Genomic DNA, 24,097 nt, shown 5'->3' with positions numbered 1-24,097 from the left:
TATTTCACAAAACAAATTACACTGCTGCACTGCAAGCTAGAACTTCTTCTTCTTCTTTTTATATAGACATTACTCTGTCTGTTTTTCAATGTGCCTCCAGTAAGTTGTCATTCCATCGTTTTCGTGGTCTTCCCACTGATCGTCTTCCCACTGATCGCGGTGTGCAAGTACTTGGAGGCGATACGAGAAACGATCGTGCGAGAATAGCGGAGAAATATTGTAACTTTCTTAAATAATTCATTGTCAATTGAAATTGTCAAATTGACGTATATTTCATATCTACTGTCAATGAAGAAGAAAAATTATATATTGCTCCACAATATTGATAAGATATGCAATTATTATATAAAGGTAAATGTAATTAATTGTATTTTGCTTGCATTACTGCATTTTAATAACTAGTTTTATTTACTACATACAATTGTTTACGTTTTAATAACATAACCTGAATCTTATTTTTTCTTCTTATTATTTTTTTTGGACTATGGCCTTGACAATTATCCAGCAACCAGGACCATATGATTGGCCAATATAATTAAAAGTGCGAATAAAATTGCAGAACGAAGAAACCAGGTGTCGCTTTTCCGAACTTGCACGGTCCCAGTCTCTCGCAGTCCTTACTACTCTATTTGTTGTCATTCGGCTTATGTGGTCGTTCCATTCTACTCTTCTGCTTTTCACCCAGTTATTAATGTTGTCCACCTTGCATCTCCTTCGTATATCTGCACTTCTAGCTCTATCCCACAGCGTCTTACCATCGATTTTTCGCAATGTTTTCATCTCTGCTGTTTCTAGCATTCTTTTTGTCCTTTCTGTATCAGGTCGTGTTTCTGCCGCGTATGTCATTATTGTTCTGATGACTGTTTTGTAAATTCTGCCTTTCACTTCTTTTCCGATGTTTTTATTTCTCCATATTGTTTCATTCAGGCGACCTGCGGCTCTGTTTGCTTTATTCACCTGATCTTCCACTTCTGTTTCGAGCTTTCCGTAACTGCATAGTGTGATGCCTAGATATTTAAACTCCATGACTTGTTCTATTATTTGACCCTCCAGCTCTAATTTACACCTTATTAGATCTGCTGTTATAACCATGCATTTAGTCTTTTTTGGAGAAATTAACATGTTAAATTTTCTAGCGGTTATATTAAATTCGTGCAGCATACGTTGTAAATCATCTTCACTTTGAGAGATTAGTATTGCGACGTCTGCATAGCAGATTATTTTAAGTTGTTTTTCTCCCATTTGGTATCCTTTTTTTGTTCTTACTTTTTTTATTATTTCGTCCATGATCAGGTTGAACAGAGGACTTAGGGAATCTCCCTGTCTTATCCCATTACCAGCTTCAATTGGTTCAGTTAGTTCTTCATCTACTTTTACTTTTATTGTGTTGTTCTGGTAGATATTTTCGATCGTTTTAATTATTCCTAGAGGTACCTCTCTTGCGAACAATAAATAGATAACGTCCTTTAATTTTACCCTGTCAAATGCCTTCTTAAGGTCCACGAAACATAAGTATGCCGGTTTGTTGTATTCTAACGATTTTTCTTGAATCTGCTTCATTATAAATATAGCGTCGGTGCATGATCTTCCCGACCTAAAACCTTGTTGTTCTTCTGCTAATGTTATAATTTTATTAGTTTGTTTGTTATTACTTTGGTCGTATTCGTAGCTAGAACTTGTTGGGTATAACTAAAACATGGCTAGTGAGTCAAAACAACGAGATAAGTAACGGAGTAACTCATTTGATGTGTCGAAAGAAACCACCACGCGATCTGTCGCATAACGCCTAACGTTTAACGGAATTAAAAATGGCAATAACAAAATTAGCGCGCAAAGTCGTGGCTACACCTCTCTACAGCGTTATGAGGAAATATATGAAGATGCATGTAGTACAGCTAGGGCAGGATGGATGAAATATAAAGAAGCCAGTATTGTGAAGGGTGACAGACTGCTTAGATGGATGACTGGAGTCATAAAAAGGGATTTAATATTAAGAATTAACATATTAGGGAAAGTCTTAGGTTGGCACCAATTCATGCTAAATAGAGAGATCACAGGTTTGATGGTCCGATCTTTCTGGGTTGCAAGTTTCTGGAAGAAATAGGAGGGGAAAACCAAATAAGACTAGGTTAAGACGCTTAGGTAGAATATGCCGGCAAAGAAAATTGATATTGGTAGGACGTAAGATAGAACTTATGGAGAAATGTATTTAGGGAAACTGCGTCAGCATAGGGATAAAGGCAAAGAGAATGATGATGATGACAAATACAAGAATTATGGGAATAGAAGCGAGAAAGAGATGCAATGTTGCAACGATCTTAAGAAAAATACCAGAATAAGATGGATGACAAGCACTCAGTGCACAGCGATAGGAGCGTCAACTTTCTGAGCATAAAACTCAGGAATCGTCAGATCTAATCCGGCAGAAGGTATCCGACATTACCTAATCCTAATAATTTGCTTAACACCCACACTACACACAAATGATTATCCAGAAAAAGAGAAGGAAATTGAAATTGAATGCACACAGTTTGCTCAACAACAAATGATAAACTAAAAACAGCTAAACTGAGACTTAGAAACTGACGAAAACAGACGAATGGTATGCGTGGGAATACATAAAGTAAGACAGAGCGAACAGCTGCAAGTTACCCTATGTAAATTGAGGAAGGAATTGAGATTAAAATATAGAATTTATCAGGAGGCTGACATGTAGTCAAGTTTTTTGGTTCTTCCAAAGATTTCTAAAATGTGTAAGATATAATACGTACTTATAATTTATTTTTTCAAAAATTTTATTGTTGAAAATATCTTCTTCTTTTGCCCTTTAATTCATCCAATTTTGACCATAGGCTTTCCCCAGTTTCCTCCATTCGCTTCTGTTTAGTGCTTTCTGTTTCCAGTGCGTTCCTCCTATCTTTTTAATGTCGTCTCCCCCTCTCATCTGGGGTCGTCCTCTTGCTCTCTTTCCTGTCCATGGTCTCCATTGTTGTATCGTGCTATTCCACCTATTGTCCGTTTGTCTAGCGTTATGACCTGTGAAGCTCCATTTTAGCCTGGCTACATGTTGGCCTGCGTCTTTGAGTTTTGTTCTATTTCTGACCCAGTTGTTTTGCTTTTTGTCTGTCAATTTTACTCCTAACATTGCTCTCTTCATGGCTCTTTGTGTCTTCATTATTATATCCATGTTTGCCTTGGTCAAGGTCCATGTTTGGCATGCGTATGTGAGAATGGGAGTATGCAGTGGTCAAACACTCTTGTTTTTAAGTATTGTTGTATTTTTTTATTCTTTAGGACCCATTTTAATTTTCCAAATCCTGCCCAGGCCAATCTGACCCTTCTTTTTACCTCCGCTGTTTGGTTTTTCTTATTTATTTTTATCATCTGTCCCAAATATATATAATCATTAACCGCTTCTATTGTGGTGTCGTTTAGTATTACGTTTCTATTTTCTTGTGTGTTTGTCATTGTTTTTATTTGGAAAAATTCATTTTTAGACCTATTTGTTCGGATTCATTTGCTAGTTCGGTTAGCATGGTTTGTAGTTCTTCAAAACTTGATGCTATGACTACTACATCGTCTGCATATCTTAGGTGGTTTAGTTTCTTTCCATTTATGTTTATTCCCATGTTTGTCCATTCCATTGTTTTGAAAACATCTTCCAGTGCTAATGTAAATCTTACTTTCTTGAAAATATCTTACTTTCAAATAATCATTTGATTTTTGTTTTTTTTTAAATTTTTGTGCGACTAATTTTTTCTTTTTTGTAGAAATCTTCTCAAAGGTCGTCAAGGCCGTTACAGAAAATGGAAAATTGAAAACGAAAATTAACATAAAAAAATTGTTGTTATGTGTTTATGAGGTTGATAATCAAAAACTGGATTAATAAAATCTTACATCAATGTCTGCGTTTTTATGCCCAATCTTATACCGTGTGTTTACTTTTAAATTAGATATATAAGTACACTAAATACATGGCAACACTGCTTCCCCGCCTCCCACACCCGAGTCGCGCGGATTTATTCAGTCATTTGTCGATTCTACAGTCTCATTCTCATAAGCAATGTTGCCAATTTTATCATTTCCTTCAGTCACGTATCTCTAATCGAAAACGAAACGTATTAGGCCTGGATCCCGCGTACAAAAAAAAGTTGATTAATAGCAAGCTGAAAATTTGTTAACAGCTTAACAGTGTCTAGTCGAACAAACTTTGATGTACGGAAACACTGGAACAGGGGAAGTTTTAATTGTGGAACAGGTTAAAAATTTGGAACGTCAGATTACGAATACGTTCCGTGTATTTTGTCGGACAGAACTTCCAATTGATTTGTTACCATTTCATTAATCTCTTATGCAAAAATCAGACTGGTATTTATCACCAACTGGGCATTTTAATAAGTCCAATACGAAGAACATGCCAAGTGACAGGAATTATAATGGTGATAAATAGCAGTCTGATTTTTGCATGAGAGTTTAATGAAACGGTAACAAATCAAATGGAAGTTCTGTCCGACAAAATACATAGGGCGTTTTCGTAATCTGACGTTCCAAATTTTTACGCTGTTCCACAATTAAAACTTCCCCTGTTCCAGTGTTCCCGTACATCAAAGTTTGTCCGACTAGACACCGTTAAGCTATTAACAAATTTTCAGCTTGCTATTAATCAACTTTTTTTTGGTACTCGGGATCCAGGCCTATATGGTATCATCTTTAATTAAATGGAATATTCTCAATTTCGATATGTTGCTAATTCCTAATAGTTCATTTACTCACGGTTTTTTCTATGAATTTTAAAGAACCGCTTGGATTGACATGAAATTTGGCATAGGTACATGGTACACGTACACACAGCTAACATGTCAATGAAAAAAGTGACATTGTGGCGATGTGTGCTTTTGCCCAGGTGGTGAGTTTCACCCCTTCTCGTGGGTGAAAAAAATTACGTTCAAGTAAATCCGGAAATGCATAAACTCAGTAATTCTAAGCAACTTTTTTCTATAGAGTTTTTTCACTATGTCACTACTTTTCGAGTTATTGCGAGTGAATATGTTCATTTTTCAACAAAATAACCATAAAAAATAAAAATAAAAATTATTTTTGAAAAAATTTGGTTTTAAAATTTTTAAGAAAATGCCTTTTTCTCAAAATAACTTAAAAATTATTAGGGCCGGTATTTCAATAGCTACTTAAGCTTTTGCTTAGCTAAGCCTGTGTCAAAAGTTAAGGAGAAGCTTAAGCTTGGTGCCGTATTTCCATCATTCTCTTAACTAAACTGATGCTCAGCTGTAAAGTTAATTGGTTTGGTACCTCTGAATATGTCAAAGTGCCAGAGATAACTACTGTTCTGAGGTAAAAACCACTACTGTTGACATTTAATTTTATCTTGTCATCTGTATCAATGTTATTTTTACTTCACTTAATTTTGTGTACATGGTACATGTGTTTTTAGTTTATTGTCTATATTTTCTCTGGTATATTTTTATTTTTATTTTGCATAAGCAATAGATCCGTCTTTGTAATTTTGTTTATTGGATATATTCCCTTAAAATGTCAAATTGGAATGTAAGTTTATTTTTGTAAAATAAATATACCTACCAAGTATTGTAGAAATAATCAATTTTCATGTGCCTACACCTTCCAAAAGTAGTAAGAATTTTAAGAATCGTTTTTAGGATTAATAAATTCATAGATTATTATTAATTTAATAATCCAATAATAACGTTATTACTTAAAAGTTGGTTTTCAAAACAACTCTATAATTAATAATCTATAGAAATAACCTCAAAAAACAGAAAACAAATTTTAAGCAAAGGCTTAAAACAACTCCCGCGCGAGCTTAAAATTATTTGGTTTAAGCCTAGGCTTAAGCCTCAAATTGAAGTGGAAATACAGGCATCTAAGCTTAAGCAAAGGCTTAAAGTAAGCTTTGGCTTAAGTGAGGTTGGAAATACCGGCCCTTAGTGATACTAAAAATCTCAAACAATAAAATAATGTAGGTTTTGCTTTTCTGAATATTTTGGATTAATTGTTTTTCTATAAGATAAAAATTGGTTAAGATACAGCTGTTCAAAATTTGCATACACTCGTGATTAGTGACTCATTCAAGTCCTATCCACTACAACCCTTTCAAAAATAAGCACTCTGAACCGATGAAACTTTTTTTATAATTACCAATGTAACAATATAGGGAACATCCATAAACTACCTCGTAAAAATTTTGGAGTTTTTAATACCCTCCCCCCTTCCGTCGTAAAGCTTCGTTTGCAGTTGACCCCCCCCCTCATACCGACGTCGCAATTGCAACTCATGGCCCCCTTTTTAGTGATTTTTTTTAATTCCATGTTATTCCTAGATTTTTAAAAGTTAGCTCTCAAAGTTTATTTATGAATGTATCCAAATCAGTATTACTATGTAGCTCATTAATATCCGCGTACTCTCTCAATTCACTGTACAATAGTGTACAACTAATAATTAGCTTTATAGGGACAACAGACAACACTTTTATCGGAGTTCCTATACTTTCTTAACTGCATCATATAAATCTTGATACTTATTTTGTTTTGATTTCAATGCCATTTATTTTATTAAGTATAAATAGATACAACGTATAATGTACCCACATAACAATTTCATGTTCTTAGTAGATTCATAGAACATACTTTTCAGAAAAAGTATATACTTAGAATATGCGTAATTACCATTGCGAATGTGCAAAGCATATACTGAGTATATACTACATTACAGTAATTAAATGTTCTATGTATATGTTACAGTTCAAGTTGATTCTCAGTTAGAGTTGACTCCAACTAGTTGGAGTCAACTCCAACTGAAACGAGCAGTAAAAGTTGATTTTAAAAATTTAAATCAACTTTTACTAGTTGGAGTTGACTCTTCCTGGATCGACTCTTCCTGCATCCAGGAATCTTCCTGGATACGCATCTTCTGGATGTTGATTATACGAGAATCTCAAGTGCATTTTTGATGAGTGTGCGTTTCTTTGTTTTGACCGTTTCAACTACTTATTAGTATAGTCTGTAACGTCGCCCCCGTTAGGTAAATTATTCTGATTCGATTTTTTGCACAAACTTACTCAAAGAAATACATCCGTATAACAATCCTTATAACAAATACACAGGGTGTCACGCGGTACCGCGGTCGAAAAATTGTTTAACCAATTTCAGTAAAGTCAGTCAGTAAAGTGACTCTTTATCGAACGAGTCTGATATTACGAGCAGAGGAACAGACGCGTTCGATAAAGAGTATTGAGGTGGTGCGTACAAAATTGTATCGTTATTCATAAAAAACATTAACACTTACTTACAACTTCGAGGAAATTTTTTTAATTTTAGACGAAATAAAAAATTCGTATGACAGTAATGACAGATGCCTTTTGCATGATAGCCGGTTTTGATGTTTAATCGATAGTTATCAATATTGTACACCTACCTAATTACTAAATCTGTAAAGTTTTGATTTATTTTGTATGAATATAATTGCGAAACACTACAGAATTTTACTTTTTGACATAAATTTTATTAATAATACGATACATTTTGTACAATATTTTTAATAATTAAAGTAAATAAATTTTAATTTCACTCAAATAAATAATCGATTGCTGCCATTGACCACTTACATTCAATCTCGGTTAATTTGATTAATTATCGCGGCAGGTAAAGTAACATTCTTCTTTCAATACAACAAAGTGTTACTTTACTGCCGAAAATGAGGGCAAGTGAGTACAATAATGAATGCTTTTAGTGAAGTTTGGCGATAAACAATGATTTTAAACTAATTTGCAAAAATACATAGTTTTTTCACTTTGTACAAATTTTTTTTAGATCCGTTGGGCCTTTTTTCTCTAAAATTGACTGTTGTCGAGTTATTAGCGACTTAAAATTTGAAAAACGCCAAAATAACCATTTTCAAGGTTTAATAACTCGGTTAAAGATAATTATGGTGAAAGTCGAGCGAGCGGCCGTGGAGTAACGGCATAATCGCTGGCCTCATACGTCAGCGCACGTGGGTTCGAGAGCTGCTAAAGACAAACCATTTTCATTTTCAATAATGACACGAGCCGTCTCCCCGTGCCTCGGAGAGCACGTTAAGCAGTCGGTCCCCCTGGGCTAGTGTACATCGACACTAGTTACTTGAAACAGGGTTAAAGATGTAATTGGCGCCGGAACTGTCCGAAAGGCAAAAATGCCATACGATATTATATATTATGAAAGTCAGAAACTAAAAAAATCAAAGATTAAAGCTACCTCTATAAGATCCTGAAGAAATTTTTGTCATTATTTCATTAATAAGATATTATTTTTAATTATCAACAATGAGCGCTAACCGTGTATTGAGGCGCCGTCAATGTGAGTGCGAGTGAGATTCACCATTGGATGGCTGGAATGGTGCATCTCTTTAGAACTCACCATTGACGGCCGCCTAATGCGCACTTAGCGCTCATTGTTAATAATTAAAGATAAAGCTTAGTAATAAAATAGTGACAAAAATTTCTGCTGGAGCTTGTAGAGGGGACTATAAACTTTGATTTGGTCACTTTCTGACTTTCATAATAATGGATTTTAACCGAGTTATTTAAGCCTTGAAAATGGCTATTTTCGCATTTTTCAAATTTTATATCGCGTATAACTCGACAACAATCAATTTTAGAAAAAAAAATCACAAAATACCTTTTTTTGCTCAGAATAACCCAAATGATCTAAAAAAAAAATTGTTCGAAGTGAAAAAATTATTTTTGTGAATTTGTCTAAAAAAATTGTTTAAAAAACAATTTATCGATCAAGGTACTGCCTGGCACCCAGTAGATTTGTTATAAGGACCTCTTTTTTAGTAAGTTTGTGCAAAAAATTCGAATCGGAGTAATTTACCTAACGGGGGCGACGATACAGCCTAGACTAATTTGAACATATTCAGTAACATTTAATTTCTAGAATCGGCTGTTTGTGTGAATCAGAATCAACTTTTACTAAATGGCATTGGGAAGAGTATACTTTTCCTAGTTGGAGTCTACTTTTACTGTAAATGTTGAATATAAATCTTCATTTTATATTTATAATCAACTTTTATTGAAACCAGCCGTTAGAGTTGACTCCAACTTGTTTATTTTTTTACCAAGAGGAGTAACGAGAGCTTAATAGATCACATGCATGTAGGTGGCGCTGGCGTCAGGGTTTGGTATTAAAACATAACCCTATTTTATTCTGTCATTTATTTACATTGTTTTGGTACTCGTTTCTTAGTTGTTTTGTAATTCTGTTAGTGATTTAAGTTTTAATAAGTTATTTAGGACATTTTTTTAGTTTTAATTGTTAAGTTAATAGTTTATATATAATAGTTTTAATAGGACATTTTTTAGTTTTAATTGTTTTTGGACACTATCACTATGCCTTACAATTGTTGTGTGCCACAGTGCAATTCGGTTTCGAATAAAACCGAAAATGTAAAATTTCATAAATTCCCATCGAATAAAGATCTACAAAAACGATGGTTGATTGCTATCAGGTCTGGAAAAAGGATTAGCAAACATACAAAAATCTGTTCCAGGCACTTTTCAGATGAAAATTATACAGTTACAAGTTTGGGTAAGTTAAAAAATACTTATTTTAATTTCTTGCATTACTATTGTCTTGTTTTTTTAGGACAATGGAGGATTCTTAAAAAAGATGTGGTACCTTCTTTGAATTTACCAAAAAGAAAATTGGATACTCAAGTGAAGGACTCTGGGAGAAGTAGAAAAAGACTCTGTACAACAGTATTGCCACTAAACAAAAACAATGAGCAAGCAGAAACTGATATAGTGCAAACAGAAAATGAATTAGTGCAGAGTGATACACAAAAGTATGGTTCAGAGACACCTTCTACTGAAAATCCATCAGTGAGTTCTAAGACATCTATTAAAACCCAAACAGTCATTACATTAAATAGATGTCAGTTAATTGCATACGAGTTTTTGTCGGAAGAACAGTTAAAACATTTTACTGGCTTTTCAAGAAAATTGTTTAGGTTTTTTGTTGAAGAGTTTGGAAAATCTTACATTAAAGTTCATAGTGCACTTTCAGTGGAAAATGAACTCTTAATAACACTCATGAAATATAGACTTAATATGTATTATTCCACATTACAGAATTTTTTTTCAGTAGATATTCGAACTGTCCGAAAAATATTTGTTAAGTGGACCAGGCATCTGTTCACTTGCTTTAAAAAAATTAACTTTTGGGATATCTCAACAACGTCAGAAGACCAGTACAAAATTATTCTGGACTGTACTGAAATACCCATAGAAAGAAGCACCGATCCTATTATCCAGCAGGCAACGTATTCTACGTATTGTGGAACAAATACGTTTAAAATACTAATAGCCTGCTCAGAAAAAGGGGAAATTATATATGTATCTGATGTTTATGGAGGCTGTATTTCAGATAGAAAGATTACAGCAGAATGTGGAATATTAGAATTAATTCAAGAAGGAGAATTTGTTTTAGCTGACAGGGGTTTTGACATATCCGATCTGTTAGAAGAAAAAGGAGTACATTTAAATATACCTCCATTTAAAAAAGGAGCTCAGTTGTCAGAAGAGGATATAATAAAAACAAGGGCAATTGCCAATCGTAGAATAATTGTCGAAAATGTTATAGGATTGGCAAAAAAAACATAAAATACTGCAAGATAGAATTTCTTCCAAATTATTCCCATATGTCAATGAAATAATTTATAACTGTTTCATGATTTGCAATTTTAAAAACAGAATATGTAACATATGAACATTTTGGCATGCATTGGTGCCACACCTTAACTTCCCCTAATATACTCATTTCTGATTTTATCCTTTTTTGTCACTCCACTCATCCGTCTAAGCATTCTCATTTCCACTGCATGCATTCACTGTTCCTCTTTCTTTTTCACTGCCCAATATTCAGTTCCGTACATCATAGCCAGTCTTATGGCTGTTTTATAGAATTTTCCCTTCAGCTTCATTGGAATTAGTCTAATATTTCCTTATCAAATTTTTTTATTATCATCAACTGAGATTTCTGTTGTAATCTAATGACCACAATTATGTAAATATATAATATACTCTACATTTTAAAAAAGTGTATAAATATTGCATTACCAAATAAGTACTTTTAGTTAAAGAAATGTTTATGTAATAGATTCTAGAATTATTACAGTCTCTGCTATCAAAGTAGTAAAATTTTTGGAATATTGTATATAGAATCCCTTCTCTTAGTAATATTTCCTTATTAAATGTTTTAGTATCACCAACTGAGATTTGTGTTGTAATCTAATAGTCAAAATTATGCAAATATGGGTATCTATGTACTCATTATATACATTTTAAAAAAGTATAAATATTAGATTACAAAATAAGTAATTTCAGTTAAAGAAACCCAAATATAATCCAGATTCTAGAGTTACAGTCTCTGCTATCAAAACATTAAACAATAAATAATATGGCCTTGGTAAGACTATACATTTATTATACTCATATTGGGTGATCTAATATTGTAGATGTTATTATGAAATATTTTAAAATTTTATTATTGAACTAATAAAAATTTTCTTTTTGATGATGTTCAAATGGTTTTTAATCATAGAACATTGATATTTTCGTGCATTATCAAATATGGAATATGGGTAAAATAGTAACGTTAAAGTTTTCGTTTTGCCTCGTTTTCCTGTGCTTTCTTCTTCTTTCTTTTCTTTTCTCTGGGCACTGCTCTTAGACAACTTGCCAGCTCGGTAGAATATTGTTCCAACAAAAATCACAAACTAGTTCACGGCTGGTTGAATTCGCACATGCGTATTGTGCAGCAGTCAGAAACTGTTATGAACTAGTTTGTGATTCTTTGTAGGAACAAACCTAATATATTGCTTCTCCATTTGTCTGGCATTTGAAAAACTTTCATAATTCTATTAAATAGGTCTGTAGCCAACTTGTTTCTGTCTCTCACAATGCTCTCCATACTTCCCCAGAACTATAGATATACCTCTAATTATTATTTACATATAACATTTGTGATTTGTTACTATTTATCAACTGTAATTTGTTTTAAAATTGCAAAAAAATTAAGACTTAAACAAGATTTGATTTGCGTTATTTTATTGGTTAACTATGAGACAGAAAAAAAATAGTTATTTATTGACAAAGCAAACAGTTACATATTATACATATATTTGGATGAACATTCACTAACATTTTAAAAATATGTGAAACACTGATGTGAATCTTTTTTAAAATTATGTAGGTACCTATAGTTCATTCGCTTTCAAGATGAGCTAAGACATCAGATTTGTGGTTTTTCATGTCACCGCAGCTTGTCGTTGGTTAGCAATTAATTTAATCATTTTATTATAAATTAATTTCTAACCAACGACAAGCTGCAGTGACATGAAGAACCACAAATCTGGTGTCTTAGCTCATGTTGAAAGCGAATGAACTATAGAATGTGGATAGCTAAAAGGTTTATTTACTTGTTTACAGTTGTAGTTCAAATTAAAAAAAATCGATAGATTTTATTATTGCAAAGTTGAAAAATGTTTACCAAATTTTGTTGCAAGCCACTTGAATGTTGTTTGAGATCTTCTTTTGGTAGTTTTTTCTCAAGAACTAAAAAATAACATGAAGTTATCAAGCACACCATTTTGTACATGATAAGTTTTGTTTAAGGTGAAATAAACATACACATAGACTTCTTAAAATTTTTATTAAAATAGATAGATACAAGTTTATCCATTTCCACACCACAGTATTCTTTAGAGAAATGCTGTAGGATAAATGGCGCGTTAACTTTTTTATTATAGTGGAAAGTTTTGCCAGTAGCCTTATTATACCCACTGACTTCAAAAAGTCCAATAGATCACAAAATAAGTCCTTAGATATGTACTGGGACATTTTAGAACTTTTTTTCTGATCTATGGAACTTTTTACAAGCTGATGATAAATGAACATTTCTTTAAAAATGTATCAGAATAGTTCATTAATTAGCAACTTTTAATGTGTTGAATGCCAAAAACACTTTATTTTCTTCTTAGAACACAACTGTTTAATATAGGTAAATGCCCAGCATTGTTCTTTTATCTATCCATAACCTAGAATCTAGAACATAAAAATACATCTAAATAAAATATAATACTTGTGTTTTATTACATACTTATCCTATTCCATTTGCTCTTTCTCTGCAATGCAAATTTGATGAATCATTTTTGAAAAATAAATTCTCTGCAATTTTTCTAACAAGGAATTTGCAAATATTTTATCAAATGGTGTAACAATATTGGCAAAAGAATTTGAAAATTTTGAATAGACAACGAAATCACATTCTGCCAAATTAAGAATAGCCATTCCCAACTGGATTTGTCCATAATATGGGTGTTTCCGTTTTAAAATAACTTTATGATTTTCAATCTGAAGGTAATCACAATCAACAATTAACGCTGCTGAATTTTTGGTTTGACCTTAAAATTATAAAAAAAATATAATAATAAAAATATCTATATATGTACATATATAGATATTTTTATATACTCTAAATATATAAATATAGGTACAGTAAAAATATTACCAATAACAGGACATTTTATTTCAAGTAGTTTATGAGGTCTACCATCCTTCATTATTATTCCGTCTGGAGAATATCCCAACCACTGATGTTTCTTGGCAATAATGAAACCAGTTTCTTCCACTGTGTATCCAGTACTCTTTATATAGCATAATCTTGCCTCCTCCTCAGTTGAGATTCCATATTGCATAGCTCTAAAATAAAATGTGTAACACTTTAAAATGCAAGCAAGTAATATATTATATAACACACTTGTTTGAAAATCCTTTTGGCCAAAAATATTTCTGGATCTTATCGTTCCAATTTTCTTTAGAATAAGTATATAAAGAATAGCACCGAGAACCACTTATTCTAAACTGTCTTTCTTTATTCCACAATTTTCTGTTACCCATAGATTCAATCGCCACACTTTTTATATCCACATTACTCATTTTGTTATATATTATTTGGCAACATTTTTTCTCAATACTCCAGTCGGGAAGACACTTCAAAGTGACACTTTCATTGGAGTGCGTAAGAATTACATCCATCAAGTCTTCCAGTCTGTGAATAATAAACAAAAATTAATTGACATAACAATTCATATCAATTCTGGATCTCGGAGGTAAACTACATACACTGTCATTTTGAGCAACTGCGTTTAGCATGTGTTTGCAACAAAGTTTAAAGAACTGAGGATATTAATAAAAATCTTATATATCCAATAATTGGTTGAAAGACAATATGACCATGTTTTAATGATAATATATAACCAATTTATATAATCCAACTAATAACAAAAGTGAATAAAAGGAACTTATTCAAACAACAACATGTCGACATAGGGCCGGTTTCACCATCGACAGCAAATACAAAATAAGTGGTTGATGTGATCGTTCATGGGTATTCTTTCATTTTTCCGACTGTATATTATGATATACGTTGTTGCTGCTTATATTTTTGATCGTTGTTAGACATAGTGTAGGATGTTCACATTTATATTTAAAATTTAACTGCAAAAAGAATACCTATGAACGAACATATAAAACACGCTGTATTTTCCTGTCACCGTGTCATAAAGAAAATTGTCCAGTGCAAGTACATGTAACAATAATTATTACAGGTACTTGCGCTGGCCAATTTTTTGTGTGAGTGACAGGAAAATACAGCGTGTTTTTATATATTTTATACAATTTATACTAATACTTATGCATAGGGATTAGCCTGTATAAAGAATATTAAAGCACATTTTCCAAGGTATGAAGCATAATATTTATTAATTCCAATTTGGATTCCAATTCGGATCTTTTGATTTCAGTTCTATTTCTTTTAATTTTAATTCAACCAATTCCTTTCTCCTCACAATTTCCAAAATTTCTAATTTTTTATCTAATACAAGATTTTTATTGTCCTGCATTTCCTCGCATGAAGGACATTTCCTTTTACTGCCTTTTGTTGTTTTTGCAGCTGCTGGCCCACCTTGCTGCAATGAATCTTTCTCATCTGCAAAAAACAATGAATTTTTATTATTTGTATAATAAACTTTAATAATAAAATTATTTAAAATGTGTGTTTACTCAATTTCCCAATAGGCTATTCAACGCTTCTCATTTGTTTTGGGTACTTGTTAAATGTCATATAATATTAATCTATATATGTCGCACATCTTTGGTATGTATAATTGGTATATACCTACCAGGTTTAAGAAGATTAACTCTTGCTTGGGCAGCCTACGGAGCTCTGAGAGACATATTTAGGAGCAGTATACCGATCGGTTTAAAAAGACAAGTGTTTGACCAATGTGTGCTACCGGTAATGACATATGGAGCAGAGACACTGACTCTAACCAAGGCAACAGCGTCGAAAATGCGGGTTGCTCAAAGGCGCATGGAAAGATCCATGCTGGGCGTAACTCTACGGGATAAAATAAGAAATGAAGATCTCAGACAAACAACCGGTATCGCAGATGTTGTAGAACGTATCACCAGGCTCAAATGGAACTGGGCAGGACACGTCGCCAGGCTGAAAGATTCAAGATGGGCACGAAGGCTGATGGAGTGGAGACCAAGAGAAGATAAACGAAGTAGAGGAAGGCCGCCTACACGATGGACAGATGATATCAGGCGGATTAGTAAAAACTGGCAAAAATCAGCACAAAACCGTGAAGTGTGGAAACAATTGGGGGAGACCTATGTCCAGCAGTGGACGTAAATTGGTTGGATGATGATGATGACCTACCAATAATATATGATGTAGATGTATTAATATTATATGGCATATGACAAGTGCCCGAAACAAATGAAAAGCGTTGAATAGCCCTGAATTAAAAATATGTCTCCTTTAATATATATCCAGTGATGAGCTCGCTAATAACCGGCAAAATAACGCAAAAGATGAAAAACATAGATATTGAGTTGTGAGATAAAAAGAAATGAAACTAGTGGAGGAGAGAAATTTATTTAGAAATAAATAACTATAAATTTACATTCTTCTAATAATTGTTATCATTATTAATTGTTATCATTAAAAATTAAAACAGTCACAATGGCAGTTGCCAAACTCATCCGATATGACTAAAGGTGGGAAACAATAAATAGAATATAAATTTATAGGTTTTTATCGCTAAATTTTCCACCTTCGCTAGTTTCATTTCTCTTTGTCTCACAACTTAATATGTTTCCCACCGCTTGTGTTATTATTTTTCCTATATACCTATGTCCAACCTTTGATTGCAAGACAGCAATTAAGAAGAACCTACCTGAAAAGTTGTTACTTTAAAAAAATATATTTTACTCATATTTATTTTTTCTTTCTTAATATTTAATAGAGATATATTTCCTTATTAAATGTTTTAGTATCACCAACTGATATTTGTGTTGTAATCTAATAGTCAAAATTATGCAAATATAGGTATCTATGTACTCATTATATACATTTTAAAAAAGTATAAATATTAGATTACAAAATAAGTAATTTTAGTTAAAGAAACCCAAATATAATAGAGATCCTAGAGTTTCATTACAGTATCTGCTATCAAAACATTAAAAAATACATATGGCCTTGGTAAGACTATAGGTTATATTATACTCATATTGGTGAATGTAGATATTTTTATTATGTAGATCTAAAATTTTAGTATTGAAATAATAAAATTTTTCTTTTTGATGATGTTCAAATGGTTTTTAATCATAGAACATTGATATCCTCGTGCATTATCATTAACCAACATAGACCATTATATCAGCTCACTTATACACAGAACTTATATACAGAAATATAAGGTAGAAACCTAGAAACTGATGGTGTAAACTTGATTGACAGTTAGCAAATCAGTTGATTTAGAGTCTGTTGGTGCAACTGGGCATAAGTAATTTTGCCAATTTGCTAAAATTGGCAAAAAAAAATTACTAAATAGTTAATAATTACTAAATAGTTAGTAATTTTGCTAGTTTTGGCAAAATTGGCCAAAAAGAAAAACATTACATACTAAAATTAATAGCCAGTTGTGTCAGAGTTTAGCGAACAGAATATAGCTAGCTTCTCGGACCCTTAAACTGAATGTTGTGACTGGGATTTATAGTGTTTAAAATTATATTATTACCTTGTATTATAATTGGTGTTAAACCGGTGGACGTACTAGGGACATCCATCACAGGAGGTGCTCGGGACTTACTGGGGATGTCCATAGCAGGAGGTGGTTGGGACGTACCAGGAATGTCCATAGCAGTATGTGGTTGTAACAACTGTATGGCATCCATAGCACCAGGAATAACTAACTGTGGATTACAAATAGTTATTGAAACGCAATAAAATTTAATTGACTAATAAATCTTATTCGACGAATAACTATTCACCGATTTATTTTTTGTTGGTGAAACCGACCCATAGTGTAGTTTACCTCCGAGGTCCAGAAGTCTTCTAAATATTTTGTTAATATATTGTACTGGTTACCATCACCAACCTATGCTTTAAGTCCAAATTGTTGAGACTCTCTTCACGACAAGCAAAAGCAGTTAAATCAGTACTTACACTAAAAAAAAAAATAAACCAAACATTAATACAAATACCAATATTATAATTTCCCAATTACAACCTCTCTTTACTTGGTCCAGGTTTTGATTGTAGATCAAATTCATGGATTTGCATTTTATCTTCAGTTTTTTTAATGCCATTAACATAACTAAAAAATTGAACAACTGTTAAAACAATTCATATGAACATAATATGTTCATATGAATTGTTCATCATTTAATCAAGACTGATAAACAATATATTAGGTCTGGATCCCACATACCAAAAAAACATTGATTAATAGCAAGCTGAAAATTTGTTAATAGCTTAAGGGTGTCTAGTAGGGCAAATTTTGATGTATGGGAACACTGGAACAGGGGAGTTTTAATTGGGGAACAGGTTAAAAATTTGGAACGTCAGACTACAAAAACGTCCCACTTTTTTGTCGGAAAGAACTTCCAATTGATTTGTTACCCATTCATTAAACTCTCATGCAAAAATCAGACACTGCTATTTATCACCAACTAGGCATTTTAATAAGTTTGACACGTAGAACATGTCATGTTCGTTGTTCACCAAATGACGTTGGTGATAAATAGCAGTCTGATTTTTGCATGAGAGTTTAATGAAGGGGCAACAAATCAATTGGAAGTTCTGTCCGACAAAATACATGGGACATTTTCGTAGTCTGATGTTCCAAATTTTTAACCTGTTCCACAATTAAAACTTCCCCTGTTCCAGTGTTCCCATAGATCAAGGTTTGTCCTACTAGACACCGTTAACATATTAACAAATTTTCAGCTTGCTATTAATCAACTTTTTTTGGTACTCAGGATCCAGCCCTATATGCTATTATAAAGCAACATTTGGTATTTCTATCGAGCTATGTATCATGATTAGAGTATAAGTCAAAAATGACAGTTTTAAAAACGACTCTTCAGATGTTTTATTACCACTGCTGAAATAACTATTACAACTAAATATCAAAATGGTGATGAAATATGATTCATAACTGTAGTAATTAACTATTTTACTTTCTATTTTGATAATACCTTATTAACTATAAAATTCAATGGTATTTTTATGACTTATACTCTTATAGTACCTAGCACCTTACATTTTTTCTTTCCAATTTAAAAATATGCAAAGATACTCACCCAACTGAATCATGCATATGTGTGTACGAATGATCAATATCATGGGCCAAGTTGACAACCTCTCTACTATTTGTTAAATTGCAAAATATATTTCTGTTAATTAAAGAATTAATTATGTGGTCCGTATATGCCTGTGATTGGGAAACATTTGTCTTTTCTACATTGTTTATTTGGAATATTGACATGTGGGTAATTCCCCTTCCAGGAGGCTTATTCCATGTCTTACTTTCTGATGTACACGACACCAGTTCTTGTACTTTTCCTAAAAGATAAAAATGAACACTAGAACGTTAGTTTAACACTAACACAGCCATTAAAAACATATTTAAAAAAGACAGTTTGAAAGTTTACCTGTTATAGAAAAATGTTCCAAAGAGAAACACAAGGCTCCGATATGTTTGCAAGCCGCAGAATATCCAGTGCCAGCAGGGCAGCTGCAAGATGACTGGCAAATTTCCAATTTGTTTTTTCTAATAACCATCTCCAAGTTATAATCTGCTGTTTTTTTTTGCTCCGCACAGCACTTGCTTAAAATGAACAACAAATCTTTGTCCTCAGCAATTTGGGTATACTTAATAAATAACTGCATTGCCAATATTCGACCCTTTTCTTTGCCCTTTTTAGCCATTTGCTGTTGAAAAAAAAAGTCTATGCTGGCTTTATTAATTATTTTTAGCCCTTTAAATGAATTTGTTGCAAGGGGTTTAAAAACAGCATGACTAGGACAGGGTATTGGCGTTTTAAGTTCAGGCTTCTTTAAATTTAATAAAGAAGCACCCAAGTTCTTTTCTTGCCATAACCATAAACTATATACAAAAAACACAAAATAGTATAGAGCAGAAACAAAATGTATACTAGGTTTACTTACCGTCTTTCAAGTTGTTTTGGCACCAAGTGATGATAACTTTTTCTTCAACGTTGAAATATCCATTATCCAAAAATGTTCAAACGAAATATTAAAATAACTCACAAATTTCACAAATTTTAAACACTATGAAACTATGGCTGAAAATACGCAAAAATGTATTGAAATATATATCTCAATAATATGAGGTTAGGATTTAATACCAAACCTCGATGTAAGCGCCCCTTACGGATATTTTTTTAACTGACTTATGGCCAGGGTTGCCAGATGAAATTTCAGAATATCCCTAGACGGGAGCTTCAATTTCCCCTAGAAATCCCTAAATCGTATTAATGTCACCTAAAAAAGAAGAAATTGACAGATGACAGCTGTCAATTTAATTTATAACCTATTAAACACTATGTTTAATCCACTTTAATCATTGATTAGGTAATGTTTTAATGTTTACTTAGGAATATTTATGTCAGGGAACAATAAATAATGACAATAATAATAATATTTGAACAAAAAGATATTTAATAACAACAAAAAATGGCGCTAGCACAGTCTAATAAATCCCTAGATTCCAAAAAAAATCCCTCCAGAGCTCCAAAAGCTTGAAAAAATCCCTAGATTCGGGGAAAATCCCTAGACATGGTAACCCTGCTTATGGCATGTGATCTATTTCCCGACTCTGCACCCCCCACTACTGTTTATTTGTGAACGTATTTAAAGAATGGCGGGAAGTTTGAAAATGGCCATGACTAACCAGCCAGAGCAATGAGCAATCTAACCTTACATTTTCATATATGAAAGTGTTTTGTTATTGTTTTTGTATTAGTGAATTATTTTAATTTTATCAAATTTGCGTTTTATATTAATAAAATGTATCCTTAGAATTTGATAACAATTTAGTGATGATGAAAGAATAATATATTTTTTAAATAACGCTTGAGCCTGTACCATACGAGAACGAAAAAAGTTATGGAAGAATTTGATGATATATAACAAATTTTTATTAAGGTTTATAGTTTCCATAAAAATACTGTGAGATAATTTATACAAGAGCTGGTTCCTGGTTTCCATTATGTAATTCTTCAGTAAGTATAAGTAACCTTCCTTTCATGGAAATACATGCTATGATACTTTTTTGCTTGATATTTATATCTAATAAGAATTTTTTTTAGGTAGGTATGATGAGCCTAATATCACAGATCAAGTTTTAATAACTTATATTATGAGTTGTTTTTATTTATTGTATGGTTTTGGTGGTATACCTATACAAAACATAACTACTGAAAGATTTATAAAACCCATGAAGTACTGGCAGATAATGTAGTTGTTGATATTGATAGCGAATGTGTTAACACAGAAGATATTCCATTTATGAGTACTAATCTATGAACATGCTATAAAATACTATAGAATTTAACATTTATAATAAATATTTAAACCTTTGTTTTATTGTGTTTAATTTATATTCTTAATATACACTTTATGTTGAACATGTCTTTAATTGAATATTCTAATTTTCAATCAGAAATATATCCTTATAACAAATTCTAAACTGATCCACAATGTCTGAAATGTGGTTCGTTTATGAAAATTTATTGTTTTCACTTTATTCGTTCACTCAACCATTCTCTCCAATTCTTTCTCTTTTGCCAGTCCCTTACTGCAGATTTATTCTTTCCATTGCTTGGTCCACTTTATCTCTTCTGAAAGATCTTCGAGTCTGCCTCTCTTCCTTCTTCCTATCAGGCTCCACTCTTTTATCCAATGTTTTTTGCCTGATCTCCTGACCTGTCCGTAACAGATTAATATCTTCTGTTCTATGTAATCTTATATTTGAGTTCATTCCCATTCTTTTCTTAATATGTATGTTATTTAGTCTATCTCTTCTTGTTACTCTGCAGCTTCTCCTTAGGAATTACATCTCAATTGCTCTTATTTTGTTTTTGGATTTCTTATTTATTATCCAATTTTTACATTTGTAAGTCATAATAGGTTCTTCTTGTCATGGTGTTATATATTATGTTTCTTTTTTGTTTGTTCAGTTGTTCCTTTGTTTGATATAATGACACCTGAATACTTTTATATGTCTGTGACGTATTGCTCAAGAGCACGTTCTGTTTTATAAACGAGTCTTCGGCTTTTCTCGGCCAAGATTGATTTTGACGAGAGCTTATTTTCCTGACTAGGCACCCCCCACCAACTAAGCTCTAAGAACAGTTTGACGTTCTATGAATTTGGACTTACCTAACTTTATTTGGTAAACGTAAACACTAATAGGCACTTATAACATAACATTTATATTTATTATACCTACTTTTGAAAAATATACGAAATACCTACTTACCAATAATTATTATATTGAAACTTTCTTTAAATTTTTTGAAGAACTGAAATAATAATGAAATAACTGTTCAAATTTAACAGGTGGCATTTTACTGCTTTATAAATAAATAATTATTAAAAAATTACGTTCTACCCGGAAAATTTTTTGAGTGTCTCTACCATTATTATTGTGAATTATTTTGATTGAGTTTTGATATTATTTGTTTTTATTCCAAAAAGATGAATTCTGAAAAGGAAATCTTTTTCCGATTTAGAAATAAACAACAAAATGGACATTACTTTTCAAGAATTCCAGATCATTAAAAATAAAAAAACTGATCACATGCTTTTACAAATAATATATACATATCTATATATGGACAGTCCATTTAAAACTACAAAAGAACTGCTATCATCTACCCTGCAGTAAAAAACCCTGAAACCATGGAAAAGAAAGTGCGAAGGAATGGGAATACCAGCAAGAAACAAATACCTTTATATATGCTAAGTTTTACTGCTGATCAAATAGTGATCGCACAGGATGAATATGACCTCGGCTTTTTGATGAAAAAACTGGAACAGCAATACACAAATAATGGAATGGAAATAGACCTAAAAAAAATTGAATACCTAACAAAAGAGAATACAGAAATAGAGCAGCTGCAAATAGACAAAGGTCAAAAAATCAAAGGAACAGACAAATAAAAGTATTCAGGTTTCATTATATCAAACAAAGGAACAAGTGAACAAACAAAAAAGAAACATATAACACCATGACAAGAAGTACCTATCCTGATTTACAGATGTGAAAATCGGATAATAAATAAGAAAACCAAAAACAAAATAAGAGCAATAGAGACGGAATTCCTAAGCAGAAGCTGTAGAGTAACAAGAAGAAATAGAATAAATCACACAGAGATTAAGAAAAGAATGGGAATGAACTCAAATATAAGATTGCATAGAACAGAAGAGATTAATCTGTTACGGACAGGTCAGGAGATCAGGCAAAAAACATTGGATAAAAGAGTGGAGCCTGATAGGAAGAAGGAAGAGAGGCAGACTCGAAGATCTTTCAGAAGAGATAAAGTGGACCAAGCAATGGAAAGAATAAATCTGCAGTAAGGGACTGGCAAAAGAGAAAGAATTGGAGAGAATGGTTGAGTGAACGAATACAGTGAAAACAATAAATTTTCATAAACGAACCATGTTTCAGACATTGTGGATCAGTTTAGAATTTGTTATGAGGATATATTTCTGATTGAAAATTAGAATATTCAATTAAAGACATGTTCAACATAAAGTGTATATTAAGAATATAAACTAAATACAATAAAACAAAGGTTTAAATATTTATTATAAATGTTAAATTTTATAGTATTTTATAACATGTTTATAGATTAGTACTCATAAATGGAATATCTTCTGTGTTAACATATTCTCTATCAATATCAACAACTATGTTATCTGCCAGTACTTCATGGGTTTTATAAATCTTTCAGTAGTTGTTTTGTATAGGTATACCACCAAAACCATACAATAAATAAAAACAACTCATAATATAAGTTTTTAATGTTATTAAAACTTGATCTGTGATATTAGGCTCATCATACCTACCTAAAAAAATTCCATTAGATATAAATATCAAGCAAAAAGTATCATAACATGTATTTTCATGAAAGGAAGGTTACCTATACTTACTAAAGAATTACATAATGGAAACCAGGGACCAGCTCTTGTATAAATTATCTCACAGTATTTTTATGGAAACTATAAACATTAATAAAAATTTGTTATCATCAAATTCTTTCATAACTTTTTTCGTTCTTGTATGGTACAGGTTCAAGCGTTATTTAAAAAATATATTATTCTTTCATCATCACTAAATTGTTCCTCAAATTCTAAGGATACATTTTACTAATATAAAACGTAAATTTGACAAAATTAAAATAGTTCACTTATACAAAAACAATAACAAAACACTTTTATAAATGTAAGTGTAAGGTTAGATTGCTCTAGCTGGTTGGTCATGGCCATTTTCAAACTTCCCGCCATTCGTTAAATACGTGCACATATAAACAGTAGTGGGGGGTGCAGAGTCGGGAAATTAAGCTCTCGTAGAGGAGTAAACTAAGAAGACAGATTCACACCCAAGAAAAGTCACCAAATTCATCTTCTTTTTTCGTTGATTATGT

General features: G+C 32.0%; 4 protein-coding genes and 2 long non-coding RNA genes across 6 annotated transcripts in view; 3 read left to right on the top strand and 3 right to left on the bottom strand.

Annotated features, from left to right (window-relative positions):
• The window catches only part of LOC114327541 (nose resistant to fluoxetine protein 6-like), a 97,793-nt gene extending 93,891 nt beyond the window's left edge, over nucleotides 1-3,902 (top strand). Inside the window, exon 13 of the mRNA XM_050657342.1 lies at nucleotides 3,771-3,902. Coding sequence (XP_050513299.1) covers nucleotides 3,771-3,886 — 116 coding nt within the window. The 3' untranslated portion in view covers nucleotides 3,887-3,902. The remainder of the gene's footprint in view (nucleotides 1-3,770) is intronic.
• A 5,310-nt stretch (nucleotides 3,903-9,212) lies between these two features.
• Nucleotides 9,213-13,148, top strand: LOC114327558 (uncharacterized). Its single transcript, XM_028276232.2, has 2 exons — nucleotides 9,213-9,599; nucleotides 9,657-13,148. Exons 1-2 carry the CDS (start codon nucleotides 9,401-9,403, stop codon nucleotides 10,670-10,672), a joined length of 1,215 nt encoding a protein of 404 aa, XP_028132033.2. The 5' UTR covers nucleotides 9,213-9,400; the 3' UTR covers nucleotides 10,673-13,148.
• On the bottom strand, nucleotides 12,706-19,750 carry LOC114327559 (uncharacterized). Its single transcript, XM_050657340.1, has 9 exons — nucleotides 19,593-19,750; nucleotides 19,076-19,530; nucleotides 18,725-18,986; nucleotides 17,650-17,736; nucleotides 17,518-17,586; nucleotides 13,830-14,120; nucleotides 13,581-13,771; nucleotides 13,170-13,473; nucleotides 12,706-13,114 (listed from the first exon to the last, which is right to left on the bottom strand). Exons 2-8 carry the CDS (start codon nucleotides 19,350-19,352, stop codon nucleotides 13,175-13,177), a joined length of 1,476 nt encoding a protein of 491 aa, XP_050513297.1. The 5' UTR covers nucleotides 19,353-19,530; nucleotides 19,593-19,750; the 3' UTR covers nucleotides 12,706-13,114; nucleotides 13,170-13,174.
• Nucleotides 14,770-17,470, bottom strand: LOC126889059 (uncharacterized). The gene is made up of 2 exons (XM_050657341.1): nucleotides 17,158-17,470; nucleotides 14,770-15,059 (listed from the first exon to the last, which is right to left on the bottom strand). Exons 1-2 carry the CDS (start codon nucleotides 17,312-17,314, stop codon nucleotides 14,833-14,835), a joined length of 384 nt encoding a protein of 127 aa, XP_050513298.1. The 5' UTR covers nucleotides 17,315-17,470; the 3' UTR covers nucleotides 14,770-14,832.
• Nucleotides 19,751-19,850: 100 nt separating the features above from the next.
• Nucleotides 19,851-21,026, top strand: LOC126889018 (uncharacterized). Its single transcript, XR_007699828.1, has 2 exons — nucleotides 19,851-20,668; nucleotides 20,756-21,026. It is a non-coding gene; the product is annotated as an uncharacterized LOC126889018 (long non-coding RNA).
• Nucleotides 21,027-23,194: 2,168 nt separating this feature from the next.
• Nucleotides 23,195-24,062, bottom strand: LOC126889007 (uncharacterized). Its single transcript, XR_007699817.1, has 2 exons — nucleotides 23,604-24,062; nucleotides 23,195-23,519 (listed from the first exon to the last, which is right to left on the bottom strand). It is a non-coding gene; the product is annotated as an uncharacterized LOC126889007 (long non-coding RNA).
• Between the last annotated feature and the right edge of the window lie 35 nt (nucleotides 24,063-24,097).

Source organism: Diabrotica virgifera, chromosome 1 (assembly GCF_917563875.1).
Source record: "Diabrotica virgifera virgifera chromosome 1, PGI_DIABVI_V3a".
Lineage (NCBI taxonomy): Eukaryota > Metazoa > Arthropoda > Insecta > Coleoptera > Chrysomelidae > Diabrotica > Diabrotica virgifera.
Note: the sequence above shows the minus strand (reverse complement) of the source record. Positions and strands in the feature narration are given on the sequence as shown.